Source organism: Ischnura elegans, chromosome 1 (genome assembly GCF_921293095.1).
Source record: "Ischnura elegans chromosome 1, ioIscEleg1.1, whole genome shotgun sequence".
NCBI classification, from domain to species: Eukaryota; Metazoa; Arthropoda; class Insecta; order Odonata; family Coenagrionidae; genus Ischnura; species Ischnura elegans.
The window spans coordinates 45,062,028-45,078,489 of NC_060246.1; the positions used below are offsets into that span (position 1 = coordinate 45,062,028).

The following is a 16,462-nucleotide window of genomic DNA, read 5'->3' on the forward strand; positions in this document are numbered from 1 at the left end:
CTGGGACTCCTCTTAGAGCTGAATGGCCTCTCCTAAGGATGCCAGGTCATTACACACTTCTGTGGTAGTTTACGGAAATGTTACTACCCTTCCCCGATTATCAATTTACTGCAAGTTGTTTAAGTAGCTGGCAGCAAACAAAATAGATGGATGTTCATGGTGAAACAAAACCCAGTACTACTCCATAAACTTATATTTTAACTGTCAACTATTTTCGACGTTTATACCGGTATAAACGTCGAAACTAGTTGACAGTTAAAATATAAGTTGTGGAATACTACTGGGTTTTGTTTCACCATGAACATTTCATCGTTCCACCAAGTAACGCCCAAATCAGTTGAAAATAGATGGAATTGGGTAGTGTGATGATACTATGCTGGCAACTCATCCCGTGTGCTAGGGTTCAAATCCCGACGTTGGCTGAAAATATTGGGCATCGCAGATATATATTATGAGGAATCACCCATGGGTTTCTAACCAGGGACTCTCGACTTGAAGCCGAGTGCTACACTCCCCAAGCTACCGCGCTCCTCTTTCAACTAGCCTTCGCGTTGAATCGCAGAGTGAGTGAAAGACAGCAGGGCACTTAAAATCCTAACAAAACAGCGGAGGATATAGCGATGGTGGAAGCGTTCACCCTTCCAAGCGTGGTATGCTTCAGCGTTATCGAATAAATAGCAGATAATAACAGGCATTGAGGTAAATAAATAGTAGCCTCAGTGAACCACATGTTCTATTGGAGACTATATCACTGAAATTGGTACAAAAAAGTACGCTGACGCGTTTTACTTCCGTACTTAACCATAAGTTAGGATTTTAATTCCATTGACGCAATTACTAATGTAACGATTCAAGCAACAGCTTGTTCATTAGAATCGGAGAAAGCATTTGGACGTTAATGAGGGAGATTACCGCATACGAAGAACCCAAAAATTTCCCTTCCCTGTGTTCACTCTTAGGGTACGACTGTTGCTAGAACTAGCCCTGGATGATACTATAAGAATGCAGGACAGAGCAGAACAAAAAATAGAAAAGGCCGCGTTGGTAGATGCGACACCCCTCGACGCTCACAGAAAAAGGGCACAAGTGGCGTGGTAGAGGTAAATAAAGAGTTTTATGCAACCCGCGACGATCATTGCAGAGGCGAGCCACCATCGGCGCCCACGTGCCACTGGGGACTCCAATGCCGGAGCCGTTGCCGCCGCGGCGAGGGCAGAGGGTGGAGGCCGGTGTTGGAGGGGCCTCGCTCTCCCTCCATGGATATCTCCCTCCCAACGCAGCCAAACCCCCTCATGCCCTCCCCCCACTCCCGCTCTCACCCTTCCAGTCGATCTGCATGCATACTTCATGCCCGGCGCACAGCGCTGCGAGGGTGGCAGGCTGCGGAGTCGTGAGGATATGGGGACCAGCCCCTTTGGGATTGTGTGTGTGGGGGTCAGGTTGGGTGGGAAGGATACGGATGGTATGGGTGTAGCCATGGAAGAGATGGAGGGAGTGGAGGCTGGAAGGAGAACTAAAGACGGCCGCCTGAGGGACGGAATAAAACATGACGAGGCACCCACTCCTACGTTTCGCTCGCTCTCTCCCCTACCTCCTTCCTCCCTCTCCTTTTCACTCAATGCCTCTTCATCTTTCTCCCTCTCTTTCATATTCCCTCTCTTTCTCTCGATCCATCCATAACTGCTGTCGCTCCCTGTCTCCTTAAAAAAACTTTTTTTTCTCTCCCCACGCGCAGCATCCCATGTCAGTGCATTCCTGCTACTATCCGCTCTCTCTATTTTTATTTATGCTCGAGTCTTCTGTTGCTTGAACGCTGACAAGATCATTGTTATGTTGTCGTCCTTGACTGAATTAATTTCTCGTCCCCGCGAGGTATGTTCGTTTGCGAAAGTGAATTAGCAAGGTCGTACACGTTTCTTCTCGATGAAAAAATATTGTTCGAGCCGAGTCTCGCCCGCTAGTGTCGCTATAATCTTCGATATTTAAATATCAAAATTACCGTATGAACCTCAAAAAAAAGTAAATTAAAAATAAACTCATAAATTTCTGTTATGAGTACACTAAAAGAAAGTTTCCACTACTGTGAAGGTATCTCTGAAATCAATAGTATATTAAAAAATTATTTCACGGTAAAAAATGAGAGAAACAACGAACACGTACTTTTCAAATATCACATTGCTCTGTCTTTCCCTGTAATTTATCCGAGCTCAAATTTATAACGAGTCACCCTTCTTTGGAAATGGGTCGTGAATTATCATAAATTTTCTAATTTTCAAAGGGAACTTGAGAGTAATCTAATTTTCTGTGTAGCTTATGTTATTTTTACAACCTGAAATGATAACCTTATTCGGTTTTTTTATTGTGAAGATATTTTGCTCATAAAAATAATTTAATTGAAAATTTTCTGTTCTATTATCGGATATTGATATCCATCCTTTAGTTTCCTAAAACTCTTAAAGATAAGTTATACCCTTACTAGTCTTAGAAACAAGAATCCAGATTGAAGAACGAATCCATATGGCGTGCTTTGTGTGTAATGGAGTTTTACTAAGAGTGTTTATTAAATGTACAGTAGGCGCTGCACCATATGCTGGTGCTATTCATTCTTATTAAATATTTATCACTGCAGTTGTACGTAATTTTAGAATTATACTGTCCTATTCTGTGGTAGTACATAATTTTCTAGTGTGGAGGAAATAAAATGTCTTTCATTATTAAGGTTATAGGTCCGTTAAATAGCCGCACTCTATATTTTACTGGGAGTGATAACAGTATGATACATCCTATGAAGAGTAAGTTTCATCAACTAGAACTCTTCGACTTTATTGTTCATACATTTTTGAAGAATTATTTGATAACTTTTTCATGGATACGCTCTCATTAAGTTTTGTCCATTTTTAGCATGGCTACATGAAAAATGGCCGATAAAGACAGAGGAAACATTCAAGTTAAATTTAAGTATTCTGGTCTCCTGTGATTGATTGGATGCTTGATCCCACGGGATGCAGCCATGTCAATATTTATATGGACCTGTACCTAGTTTTTCAATAGCACCTTGAAGGTTGTGGAAAATGAGTAGGTAAGGGTGTGTTCTCCTGCTCCTGAGCGAACTTGAGTTGGCTCTGCGCTATCAGCGGTCTCTAGGAAAGATTGGGGATGGCGTCATTTGCGTCGGACTTGCTCGGGTTTTCACAGAGAAGATTATAATTTATATAGAATGAGAGAAAGTACATTCTGATTTTGGATATAGCGTCGGCGTTTGTGGTGATAATGATTGCTAAATGTATGCACTTCTCTTGAGTTTGAAGCGCTTACTCTAGATCTTTCTTGACTTTAAAATGATGACAGTAAATTTATACGTGTCCAAGGCGCAGTAAAACTTTAATTTTATCCTTATTTTTATATTGAATTGCAATACACTCCAGAATCATAATAACGACATTGTGTCGGAGATGTGTTGAAATTTTTATACTTTAGAGGGATTATTATCGTAAATGTTGCGAGGTTCTTATCTGTTTGAATTTGTCCGGAATGTGAAAATGGTATTATCAATGTCAACAATTGCTTACACCGTGGGCTTGAAATATATTTGTAAAATTTTTATAATGGTTAAAAGTTCTTGTGTTTAGCTTATGATTGCAAAGTTAAAACGTAAGATTATTCATATAGAGCTTAATGATGATTCAATGATTCATTGTAGATTGATAAGTAAGTTGGACAACGATATCGGAAACAACTATGGATTAGATTTATTATTTTGATACATGAACTTTATAATGCATAACTGTAGCTTATTTCTGTTTTTCATTGTATGTGTAGTGTAGTTGTTATTCGAAATCCTTATTTTGATTATATTTCTTGGCGATAAGATACAAATCATTTTGGATGTCGCCTTTTCACTGCCTTATAGCATTCCGGCAGATACGATCAAAATTCAACCGGGGCACTACTTCTGCTCAAAGTTCAGATAAGCGTATCTGATTGTAAACGATGAAATTTGAATATTTCAATCGATATTCTATACAAAAGTAACAGATTCACCTAAATGAGATATGATCTATATTTTTGCATACCTTCGACAGTAATTAGTTTTACGGCTTTATATGAAAAAATCGAAATTCTGAGGGATAATATATGGAAATGTACCAGAGAGAAAAAAATACCAGCTAGAATGCATTAATTTCTTATTGATGTCTTGCCAAGTAAGATAAGTATCTAGAACACAAAAATGACCGTGGGCATAAGCGATGAAAGGAAACGCTCTCGTGGATACGTATTGGTATTTTATACATTTTTGTTGAGCGGGAGATCCAGTTATTTCTGTTGTGTTGCAATTCGGAGAAGTTATAATACTGTTTGGCCCTGCCCTATAACACGACTAGAATGTCATGTCTGTGCATCGCAATATCCAATTCTGACTGGCCAATTAAGATTTATTATTTGTGGGGAAAATTAATAAAATCTATAATATTACGAAATAAATATAATTACGGATGCCTTCTATGCCTGTATAATTTATTATGCAGGTGTTATGGCTGTTCAGGTGTTGTTTGTTGGAAAATTTTCTGACTTTAAAACATAAAGTGCTCGTAGAAGTTTGATAATTGTCTGGAAATATTAAAATTCAGGGATAGTCCCGCAGGCTAAGTAATGATGGAGAGGTGATTGAAAAAATAAGTTGGTACTCACTGTCGACCATGCAGCCGCGGAGTTCCACCCGCAGGCAAACTGTGCGGCGGTGCACAGAGTAGGGCAGGATGCGAAGCTGGCTGGCGAAGACCGGAGGCATGAGCCGGTGGCTCACTACCGTCGCTGTGTCACTGTTGCCGCTGAGAATCTGGCGGAAGAGAAGAACAAACATGACTTAAGATGGTTGAAGCTGTCGAAAACCCGTATCGAGTTGCTATATACTTGGATGCAACCAATGCTCAGCCTATGCTAATTGTGACATTAACATAATAACATTAAAATTCGGCTGAAATATGTTTTCCAATGCATCCTTACATCAACGTGAGAAAGTAATTATTCAACTTTGGGTACAATACTTTCATCGCGTAAATATTATAGCACATATTTATTAACTAAAGGTCGATGATTATATGATACTTACACGATTATAATTAAGATTTCCTGGAGTTCCTCTTTGAAAGTAATCGCTTGTATTGATGATATTAATAAAATTAATAAAGTAATTAGTCTAGTGGCCACCGCGAGCGAGTGAATTTGAATATACCTGCCTTTATGTAGGACTTCTGGGCTTTGCTTGTGGTTCTGCCTTGTTCCTCTCTTAGATATTTTTGACTCTCGTATGCGCACGAGAGTCATAGTCACGGGAGTCGGGAGGATATCAGTCAGTCGTGTTTGGCCTTTTCAGTATTTGACAGTCAATTTTATGATTCATATAGATTATTCTGGCATTCCTGTGGAATAATAGGTACCTGAGCTTATTGTCTTCACCTTGATAAGGCTTTTCATTTCTTTAGCTCTTTATGTAGTGCTGGATTATCCAGCAAGATGCATAAATTGTTGACGGTGCAGCTTTTTTTTGCAGCTTGTGTATATATTCAAGTGAAATGAGTTACACGAATACGTTATTTCAATCTATTTAAAAACGATATTCCGTGGCCAAAAGAATCTTAATTATTCTTTTAAAGCTCGTAGCATTTTTTAAATTACTGATTTTTAATTTAATCTTATATAAATAGCAAGTGACTCTGCAAATTGGTGTTCAAGTTGTTAAGTAATAGTAAATGACAGACCTGTTGTTTATCATTATACTTGTTTAAAAAATCAGCAGTGTGTGTGATGGCGAGCTTTATTTCGACACGAGGACTGAATTCTTTTTTTACGAGTACGACGTTTAGTCTGTAATAAAGGACTTTGTTGGCTCTTTTCAGTATTTTACTAGTGTATTTGTTTCATTTCAATTTCAGGATTAGAGATAGAGTTTAGAGTTTAGGTTTGGATTCAAGATCACTTTAAGGTGTGCAAGGATTAATTATGAACATTAAAATGTTAGTCAACTATTAGCAGGATTAAGTATTTTCGCCATGGGTCAATAGAAATTTACGGGATAGGGAGTAAACTATTGATATTCGAGCTAAATTACAGAGAGTATTTCCCTTATTGGACTATGGCAATGATTACTATAAGTCAGAACTCCATTGAGGTGAGTGATCTCTTTGTCAAACTACAGCATGGGGAATAGTTTCACTTGACCTAAAAAGTGATTGCCATTTTAAATGAGTACCTATTGGCATCATAGGTCAGAGGTATCATACAATGGCCTTCTCCCTATTTTTGAACAGATTGCTCGAATTTTCGGCCGGGTTTCCTAACCCTGTAACGATCTTTACGTTCTGGAATATTGAACTCGAATACTGCAACCATTACGCGACCCTTACCCTTGAGGAAATAAGGGCCTTTAGGCCATCTTGGAGCCAAGAGTGCACCGCCAATTGTGAAGCAGTTTTCCCTGCACTCACTCCACACGCCTCGATCGAGGTAAGCCGACGAGAAATCACGCATTTCATCGAGGTTCAGGCCGAGTAACTCTCCCGCCCCCGCCGACGGCGACGGCGGAGGGACCAGTGCACGGTATAAGGGCCCCACTTTGTGAGTAGCGGAATGCCCCGAGCTTGGAAGTGAAAAGAAGAATAAATAGCGTGCATGGGAGAGAGAAAAAAATCCACTCTCCTCTCTCTGAGCCGCCAAAGAAATGCCCCTTTTTTGAAGCTTCCACCCGTTGCCTTCAACTCCACGCTAAATCTAGCACTAAAGGCTTCTTCTCTATGCTAGACGTCGAAGGAGGAGAGCGCCTGAGGGAAGGCGGGAGAAGACGTGGACGGGACTTGGAGAGATGTGAGCGGGAGGCAGTGTACAGGGGAGGAATTTTAAGGAGGGAAGTGGCTGGATGAATGTATGTGTGTTGCGGGAGTAAGCGGGCAAGGTGGAGTCTGGAGGGAGAGGGAGCCTAGGAGGGAATAATGGATTGATATGGGAAAGGTGGGGGTTAAAAGCATTCGGAAAACACGGGCGCGCATAAAAATATCATCTTTTGAGGCATATTGAAATACAATGGCTACATAAGGCGATTTTCTCCGTGTGCTGCGTCGTAAAGAACCCCCAGACCTCTGACTTTTGCGAGCGTTGCGCTGGAAGATCAAGTGACATGGTCATAAAGTGTATCAGATTATGAGGGATTTACCGGGACACGAGGAGTTTTATGGGGAAATTTTTAGACGTATTCGGCTTGGTTTATCAATTGTGTGCACGTAAAATAAAGCGTAATGTTCCTCAGCATGTCATTTGCTTTCCGTTGGAGCTAGAAATACGATAGGTGCTACGTGATAGTTGCTAGCATTCATTACTGAACACACCTTCCTTTCGATTTTGTGGATGAATCTTTTGAGACGGTGGTGGGTCGAAAATAAACTGTTCGAAGGTGAATCACGTGGTCCCTTCGGTGCGAAACGTAATACGAGTTTCGTTTCGTCCCAGAGGTTTAGTTTAATTTCGACCCGAAGTAGTTTTGACTCCAATTTCATTTCGACCCTGAGTTTAGCTCTTCGGGTTTAATTCCTTTTCGTTTAGTTTCTACATTTTGTTTCTGGGAACGAAATTATTGAAACTTTACTGGTTTTGACTTTCGTTTAGTTTCGCTTGCCATCCCTGTTCATTAGCCCTCATGTCCTCAATTTTACACTCTTAAACTTATATTGATGGAGAATAGCCCATAGACTTTATCAATGACGCTAAATAATATTATAATTATTAGGTTAAGCTTTTTGATCGAGTGAAACCAGTGTTGGTATCCGGTGTCAGTCCCAGCTTTACACGCAGTATCTTCGCCGGAGAAACACCCAATCCTTCTCTCATTAGAACTTCCATAAAACCCAGTACTTAAAATAAGAGCGAAGAATGTGTAGGAACATATTACCTGTTGTAAATAATATGCAGGAAGTACGAGCATTAGGTTTGCAAATGAAATAAAATGCACATGGAATGTTTATAAAGTTTTCAATTAGAATAATGCAAAATATGGCAACCACCATAGCTTAAACAACTACCACCCAAGCTCCCACAAAATGAAAATTTCTGGCTACATTCTGCTAGCGGAAATTCTTAATTAATGCACTGGAATAGCGACCTAATTACTCAGATAAAACAGTTAAGAGTTTCTATGGACTTTAGCCCACGAAGACTCTGCAACGGCAGGCCCAAGCCTGATTCAGCGCGAAATATCTGGACATGTTTTTCGCGAAACTTGGCATTCGATTTTGCACGGATAGGATTACTCTGATATCAATAAAATGTTGCATAATCATGTTTTATAAGCATTGTAACGCAATTGAGGGTGAGAGCTCAAAAGTTTTTAAGGAAAGAAGGGATACGCTTACGTTCATGAGTTCACTTGTCCGCAAAGAAGAAAAAAATCGAAATGTTATTGCCTTATAAAATTTGAAATATGTGTATACCGTGTAGTTTTGTCTAATTATTCTCTTCCTTATCAGACCGAAAGGATATTTAATAATTCAAACGGGAGACCTTCGATTTTTTAGATGGAACATGACTTGAAGTGCCCAGACAGGTAGCTTTCTCGATATTCACAAGGCTTTGATAGTGTTTCGGTGGACTCTTTGAGAATCCTCTTCCAGTGTGACTACTTCCGAAATTTCACTGGAATGCATCTATGCAGGCAACGGCTTACATGTCATCTTCATTTTTTTGTCTCAGCATTAATGCGTAGCCTTTCAAAATTTGAAAGGTAGGTGTATAGAGCGCTCTGTGCTTTGAAAAAAATTCATATGCCCGAAAGGGCAAAGTTTCCTTCAATTTTTTGGTAACATTACGTAGATCTCTTGAATAAGTCATGGGCCGAAACAGCAGAGCGAAGCAAAAGGGGAAACGCGTATCAGAATAGTCGACGGAAACTGCAAGGTTAAGGGAGATATGACGGTGAGGGGCAATATATAGATATGGAAAAGCACAGGAGGTCTGAGTGCTTTGGTTCGAGATGGCCAAAAACGAAGGCCGGAAAGGGTATATGGTAGAAGGTGTAGGTAAGATACTCGAGTTCATTGACTCTCGATGAAAGACGGACGGCGGCGAAGTAAAAGGCTTTTCTGGCACGGTACAAGTAGGCTGAGGTGGGGAGAGGAGGGATCCAAGAAAGAGAGGAACACCACGCGAATGGGGTTTGCACACAGAGGAATTCCGCGTTTAAGTCGGGCCAGCCAGCAGCTCCTTTCTCGGAGGTCACCGACGGAGCACTTCTTGAGTCCTGAGGGCAAAAGAGAACGGGCAACGAGACTCCCAGACTAGTAGTTCCACGTACGCTCCAAAAAGAGGAAGGAGCCAGAAAGGGAGAGAGAGGGAGGGAGGGACTGAGTGAAAAAGGATGCTGGTTGGAGTGGAAATGGCAAGTACCTACTTCCTCTTTCTTGTCCCCGCGGAATAAATGAAAATTCCAGCCGGCCGAGTCCCAGGTCGTATATGTCATATGCGCCGAGGCCTTCCCAAAAGCACCCCGGAGGCCTAGAGGACTGCGACTGCCTCGAGGCGCAAGTGGCCAAGGAAAGATGGGGTTGGGGCAATGAATGCCGGGATGTTAGTCGGGAAGGAGTAAAAGCCTAATGGAATGAAAAGACGAATGAAAATTATGTTCTCTAGAGGCGCGTGGACGCTGAGCAGTTAGACTGGGGGAAGATTTCTCTAAAGAGAAAACGAATTATTTAGGTAGCTTGAAGTCCCGGAAGTAGTCTCTGGTGGGTGTCCGAACGGTGAAATGTTGGTATGGTCCTGTGATGATAAAATGCTCTGAAATAATGTGATTTTAAGGAAAGTGAGAGGAGTTTTAGGCCAATAGCATTTATATCTTTTGAAAGCCGCAGTAATATTCTCCTTTGGGAAAAGTCAGGCACAATAACTTGAAATTTTCTGTATAATTAGTCTCAACGCTAACAGAAGAGGTATTAATAAACGAGTAGAAAACATTAATTTTCCCTGAAACTTGCTCACTCCAATTCTAACCTCAGCATTTAATACGTTTTCCACTGCTTAAGGTTGGTGATCGATTATTTTTGTGAATGTGGTCGAATTTAGGATGAGCTAGTACACAATAGTTGCATTGAGCTATAATCGAGCTATTACGTATTTAATTCCTTAAGTCGTTAGATGTAATATTCGGATCCGTAGAAATAGAACTGGGGACTGGGTATGGGTTTGAACTCAGCGAGACAATGCGTCTCTAAGAAATTTATCCCTTATTTTTGTTTGGGACTGAATTTAGTCTGGGTGGATCTGATTGATTATAAGAATGTTAAACCCCAAGATTAATATTCTCCGTAATGCTGAAATGGGCTGACATTCCATTATTATCTCAGCAAGGAAAACCAACCGACATTTAACTATTAAAAATGTCAGATCTCAAATGCTTAATTAATTGGTATTAGGCATATAATAATGTGATGAAGAAATGACAAGTAGGGTCAATGCTTCCGATGAAGGTGACCATGTTCAGCATCCCTGATGAAAGTATTTGTATATCATTTGAATATTACAGAAATATGTTGAAGCTATTGTTATTGAAGAGTATTATAGAAATAATGTAGAATTAAATTAATGATAATGAAATGATATCAACACTATAAGATTGTATTTTTTCTTTATAGGTGTTGTCTACTCTGTTGCTGCTGTTTAAATAGTTTTGGGTGAGTAAATTTTAACATTTACTTAATAGAGCACCATTTTGAGTAACGCGAAATTATTTTGTACTTAATTAACATATTTGAGTATAATATTTGTCCAAATTGAAAACTTTCTCCATAAAAATAAAAATAAAAAAAGGAATGTTTTCACCAGTTAAAAGCTGTGATACAATTTGCATGGCAGTCTAAAAGGGATAGGTGGATGAGGGGACTTTTTGCGCTCAATTTCGCCGAAAAGCATCTATTATTAAAAAAAGTGACATCAGGTTTGAAACCGAAATTTATCCTCTAGTTCAAGAGCCAAGTAGGAAAAAGGATATTTATGTCAATTACGGTTTTTTGTCTCTTTTTATTCAATTGCCATAAAACCTTCGATTCCGCGAATGATTGAAATACGAAAAAAATAAGTAAATAAGCCAACCAAACCTTGATTTTCTTTGCTTCTTTTATTAATTATACTTGCCTTAGTACTCCTAGGCTTTAGTTTTTATCAGAAAGCCTTTGCCTCCGACAGTATGTTAGGACTTGAATGAGTAGAATGTTGCCCAGGGCATGGAAGTGCTCCCCTTTCCTTAAATATGCAAAGTTCGCATCTCTCTGGCGTAATTCAGGGTATACCCTATTATCATCTATCCAAAGCAAACTTCTGGTTAAAGAGCTGATTGTAAATGAATTATTAAAAATAGCTCATCGAAGTTATTTTAGATATTGGAGAGCAACTAATAAAAATGACTCGGAAATGGAATTCATTGGCATCAACCGTGAGCAGATGGCCAGCATCTTGGCCATCCTTTTCGACTGCTCAGCGCACAGTATATGTTGTCTTATTTACGGCTAGAAAAACACCTCCATTCCAGCGGGTTAAAAGAAAGCGAATGGCCTGGTCGGCCGACGGCAGCGCCTCGTCGGAAAAGTGTGCAGCGGGGAATGAAGACTGCACTGTGGGCCAGAGCCTTGGATTGGCTCGGGTGAGGAGGTTCGCTCGGCGTCGAGGGAAAAGAGAGGGTGCGCTGGGGTGTTCGTGTTCGCGAGTGCAACCCGGGGGAAGGAGGAGAGGGGGGGGGGGGGGGGAGGTTGGACTGGCGAGAAAGGAAGGGGGTCTCCGGAACGAAAGACCACATAAATTCATTATGTTCCTCTCCCCTGCGAGTGTCTATCCATTACCACTACCCGGCGCGCCACCCACTAATGGACCCTGCGGTTTTTTTCTTATCCCACTTCCTCCCGCAAACGGATCCTCCTCTCGCATTCCTCTTCCTCAGCTCCTCTTCCAAAACCCCCCAACTCACTCCCCCCCCCCTTCTCGACCAAGTTTTTCTTCTCCCCGCACCCTTTTTTGGCCGCTGCATTCCCGTCCATCGCTTTTTCCCTCCCTACGCCTTATTTTCCCTCGGCCTCATGCACCGTGAGCGAGGCGTCGCAGTGCAACGCGATGGAAGAAAGAGGATGGCTCCTCCTCTCGGTCGTTCCTTAGTCACATCTGGATACATTAATGCACAAAGGTTAGGAAGGGGGGGGGGAGGGAAGAAGGCATCCTGCTCTTTCGGGTGTGGAGGGTGGCTATTCTCCCTTCCACTGCATGGCTCCCCCGACGGCGAATTCATTTATTTCATGGCATTGAGTTAAGGCGCGGCGTTCCTGATAATGGGATTGTTTGTTTCCTCCTGCGTGTGTTTGAGGCTGTGTTTCTCTCCGCATGCCACGGGAAGAGGTTTCGTGTAATAGAGGTTGAAAACTTTAGGTTCGCAAAGAATATATGGGCTGGAGGTTAGAAATCAGCGGGAGACAAAGGGCAGACCTGAGTATCTGCATCACCTCTTCGGAAGATGCTGGTTTTTCCTTCAGTTTTACATATAATTACATAGTCAAAACACAGTTTTTTTTAAAGTTGACTTCGGTTCTTTGTGTCAAAGTTGAAGTTTCCTCTTTAGGTGTATAACCATATTTCCTCTACTTATAGGTGTTTTGATATCACAAATGCTTTCTAAAATAAAATTTGGTCCCTCTCCAGGCTGAGCATCTTGTGAAGATAAGCTATAGCAGAAGACTTGGGCACCTTAGAAATAATTGTTTACTCTTATCTAGAAACCTTAGTTCGTACTTTTATATGTATTTATCAATGAGCATGTTAAAAGCACCATCTCGAACTTTCTTTGAAATACATTGGTAGGTTTACTTGTTAAATTATTAAAATCGATGATCATAGATATCTTATGATGTGGATAAAAATGGATGACACCCTATCTTCACAAAAGCGTAGATCTATGCTCTTAATGATTTCTCATCCAATCCTTTTTCATGACACTTATCTGCTTTCATGAATAAAAATGGGAATACAAACAGTAGAAGCTGCTAAATAACGGTTACTAAGTGCCAAGCGGGCAAGAATGGCGTAATAGCAACGGGAATAATATCAACTTGAAATGAAGACGTCGACTTGTATGAGATTGGGAAACCTCAAGTCTCCCATCTCGTATTGCATATGCCTACACAGTACACATTTATGGGGTATTGACCCTGGAAATTTCTGTTCACGTTCGTATATATTCATAGCAGATAGCCCAAGCGGCGGCAGGAGCATTAGCTTATTTTCCCTCCACACATATTTCCATCGCGGTTCCGCGGTTGCGTCGAATGCTGTGATCTCCTTACTTGACGACACGCGTTCTCGCGCACTCCCGTTCACACGGCCGATTCCACTCCGACGCCGCTCACGTTTCCCTTTGCTCCTCTTCTTCCTCACTACGAAGTTATTCAAATTTCGGCGAGGGCGGAGGCAACTTCTCTTCCTCGTGTCCCCACTCCGAATTCCCGTCTTGCGCCAACAGCAGCCACTTTCACCTATTTGGAAAAGTGTCCGGTTTCTTATCGCCTCCTCCTTATCGTATCTGCATCGGGATGAATTATTCATGAAGAATATATTTCTCCTTTACTCGCCATCGGGGAGGGAGCGGTTTTTTTTTGTTCGCCCTGATTGAACACGGGGGGCGTTTTGTAAAATGAAGTGGTGAGCAAGGCTAAGGCTGAGCTTAAAGTAAGGGAAGAGAGGGGGTTTGGGAGGATGAAGCCTTGGGTCGAAGGAATGTTGGGGGTGGGAGGTCGAATTAAACGCTGCTCCCATTTGGGTCACGCAGGTGAGCGTCTCTCGACCTCTTGTTGGGACGCATGCCAGTTTACTCAAGCCAAATGTCTTGAGAGAATTCCAGGCTATTTCACCTTGAAACCGCGTTTCTGTTTTTATGCGGCCTCTGCATTTACATGGAAAGCAATCTCAGGCGACATTCAGTATCCACCTTATGCATTCAGTGAACCCCCAGCCAAATTTAGTGAATTGTTACTGCGAGGAAAAATGATGTTGACCTGTTATTTATCAATAATTCAAAGCCGTATTATATCATAAATGATTTCAGTATTAACACGCTGATTACTTTTAAGCATCTTGGGTATAATTTCATGTATTCAGTCCTTATGCAACTCGAATGTTCAATTCAGATGTTTTAGGTAAGACCATTTTTCGGAGCACGGAGTCAATTTTGATTGTAATTTACCTCCCAGATGGATGCATCACGTGAGCAAGGAAATAGAGGTCGCCCAAGAAATGAATGCTGAACCATCTGAATTGAGAAATTTTATAATTTTGCCTATTGTACCCACTTAGAAAAAGAATAAAAAATTAATAAATAATGTGGCGGTCAACGTATAATGGATTGGTGTATTGTCTGGAATATGTCTCAGATATGACATTCCCAAATCTATTAATGAAATGTCAAAAACATATATCTAGCTAGAGCCAAAACGAATACGCAACCGAGTGAGGTAAAGGAAATGATTTCAATAATCATGACTATATGGAGTCGAGGGGCTCTAGCCGATATTTTAATCTGAATAAAATTAATGATAGGGAATAGAAACATGATATTATGTTTCTTGCTATTCTTCCCGCAGTCGAGTTTACTATTAACGGAAAAAGAGGTAATATGTTAGTTTATACCAGCAATTAAATTTTATCGGAACTAGTGAGTATTTATTAAAATGTTACAAAAATTATTAGGCCGAGTGAAAATCTATACAGTTATTTGAATTACTAGTCACTGCTCTAATGAGTAAAATTGTACGAACTAAACTATTTTATCCAGTTAAAGCTTAAATTAATTACTGAGCTCAGCTATTAAATTCTGTTGACAGAATGCGTTAACATTTGATTTTCATCGCATTTATGTTTAATATAGTTAATAATGATCCTACATCGTATATTAAATACGTTTTAATGGTGTTTCCGGTTAGTATCAGAGTGCAATATTTATGCTCATAGTTCTTTAGCTGGTTTATTATATTATTAATTTAAGCTGAAACAGGCAAAATTTTATAATATTTTATCGTATAAATATAAAGATAATTATTCAAAATTCAAAACTTCAATACGTTATTTCTCATCATTATGAAACATTATGGGCTCCTATTGAAACAGTACTATTTGCTCTACGAGCAATGTTCTTTTAAACTCTGATGATCAGAAAAAGCTAAAGACACAATAAAACTAAAATTTAATAACACTGTATTGAAAGTTAGTGAAGAATTATACTTGTCCAAGTGCAGTATTTTCAATGCTTTGTAGATAGTGCTTTGTACTTTAAAAAAAAAGGTTCCGATGGTGGAAACGGCATAAGTTAGGATAACAAACCAGTTATTTACAAATATCCCAATGCAAATCAAGTAAGAATTTTTTCTTTCGAGGTTTATAATATTTCTTTTGTCAATCTTATTTTGTGATTCCCTTCATATGCCCTTATTGCCTAAGTCCCGTTCTTTAGTGTCTGTGGTCTCCGGTCGTTAACAAGCGTGGTAAGAGTACTGCTGGATTATTAAGCCCATATATGGAAGCGGCACATCAGCTTCATCCATCCTCCCAACACCCCCTCTCTCCGAGCCTTGGAGTGAAGTTTCATCCGGGCGATTTCCAGAGCTCTTCGCGAAGCCAACGATGGATATTCCAGGCAAGGCAGGCTCAGTGCTCTTTATGGCTGTACTTCAGGGATACTGTTTCCCCGCGCTTAGACCTAAGGGTCGCCATGAGATGATGTGACCATTTCATTGCTACGGTAAACACCTTTTCGAGATTAGCAACGCCCAGGGAGTTACCTCAACCCTTTGAGTGGTAATACCGTACGGATGACGTCATTTTATACAATTTGAAATTTCTGTGTGCTCTATAATGGCGGAAAAAATCGTCGAAACAATAATCCTTTATACAACAATTTATATTGACTTGATGATGGCATGTCTAAGGTGTTCAAAATCTGAAAAAGTGCGTGCCGACTGGCATAAATCCACTTTAAGAGGCCATAAGTCGTCCTTGAAGTCCTCGTCGTCTAAGAGCTCGTACTTTGTTCATAGTTCTAGCGAGGGAGATACAAGTTACTATGGAAAGTTTTCTTTTGTCAATTTCTCAGCTGCGTCTACAGTGACGAGCTGGATACTTCATTTCATGGTCTTGGTCAATTAAGCTAAGCCCCTCTGAGTTAAGTTTCGGTGAACAGGAATTTATTCACAGTTCACGGTCTTGGTCACCTTCTTAGCGTCTACTGCCTTCGCGCTTTCAATTGCTGGTATATATAAAAGTGATTAAAACTCAAAATTCTGTAATATTCTTTTAAAAAACCAAAATTGGTCCTCCATAGCCTTGTGAGAGCTCACAGATATAACTATTGAGGATTTTCAAAGAACTGCATGAAAAAGTAAGAGCCCTTCATGTT

General features: G+C 40.4%; 1 protein-coding gene across 1 annotated transcript in view; it reads right to left on the reverse strand.

Annotated features, from left to right (window-relative positions):
- The window catches only part of LOC124168398 (discoidin domain-containing receptor 2-like), a 543,546-nt gene that overhangs the window by 232,864 nt on the left and 294,220 nt on the right, over nt 1–16,462 (reverse strand). Inside the window, exon 4 of the mRNA XM_046546941.1 lies at nt 4,690–4,837. Within this exon, the coding sequence (XP_046402897.1) occupies nt 4,690–4,837 (148 nt within the window). The remainder of the gene's footprint in view (nt 1–4,689; nt 4,838–16,462) is intronic.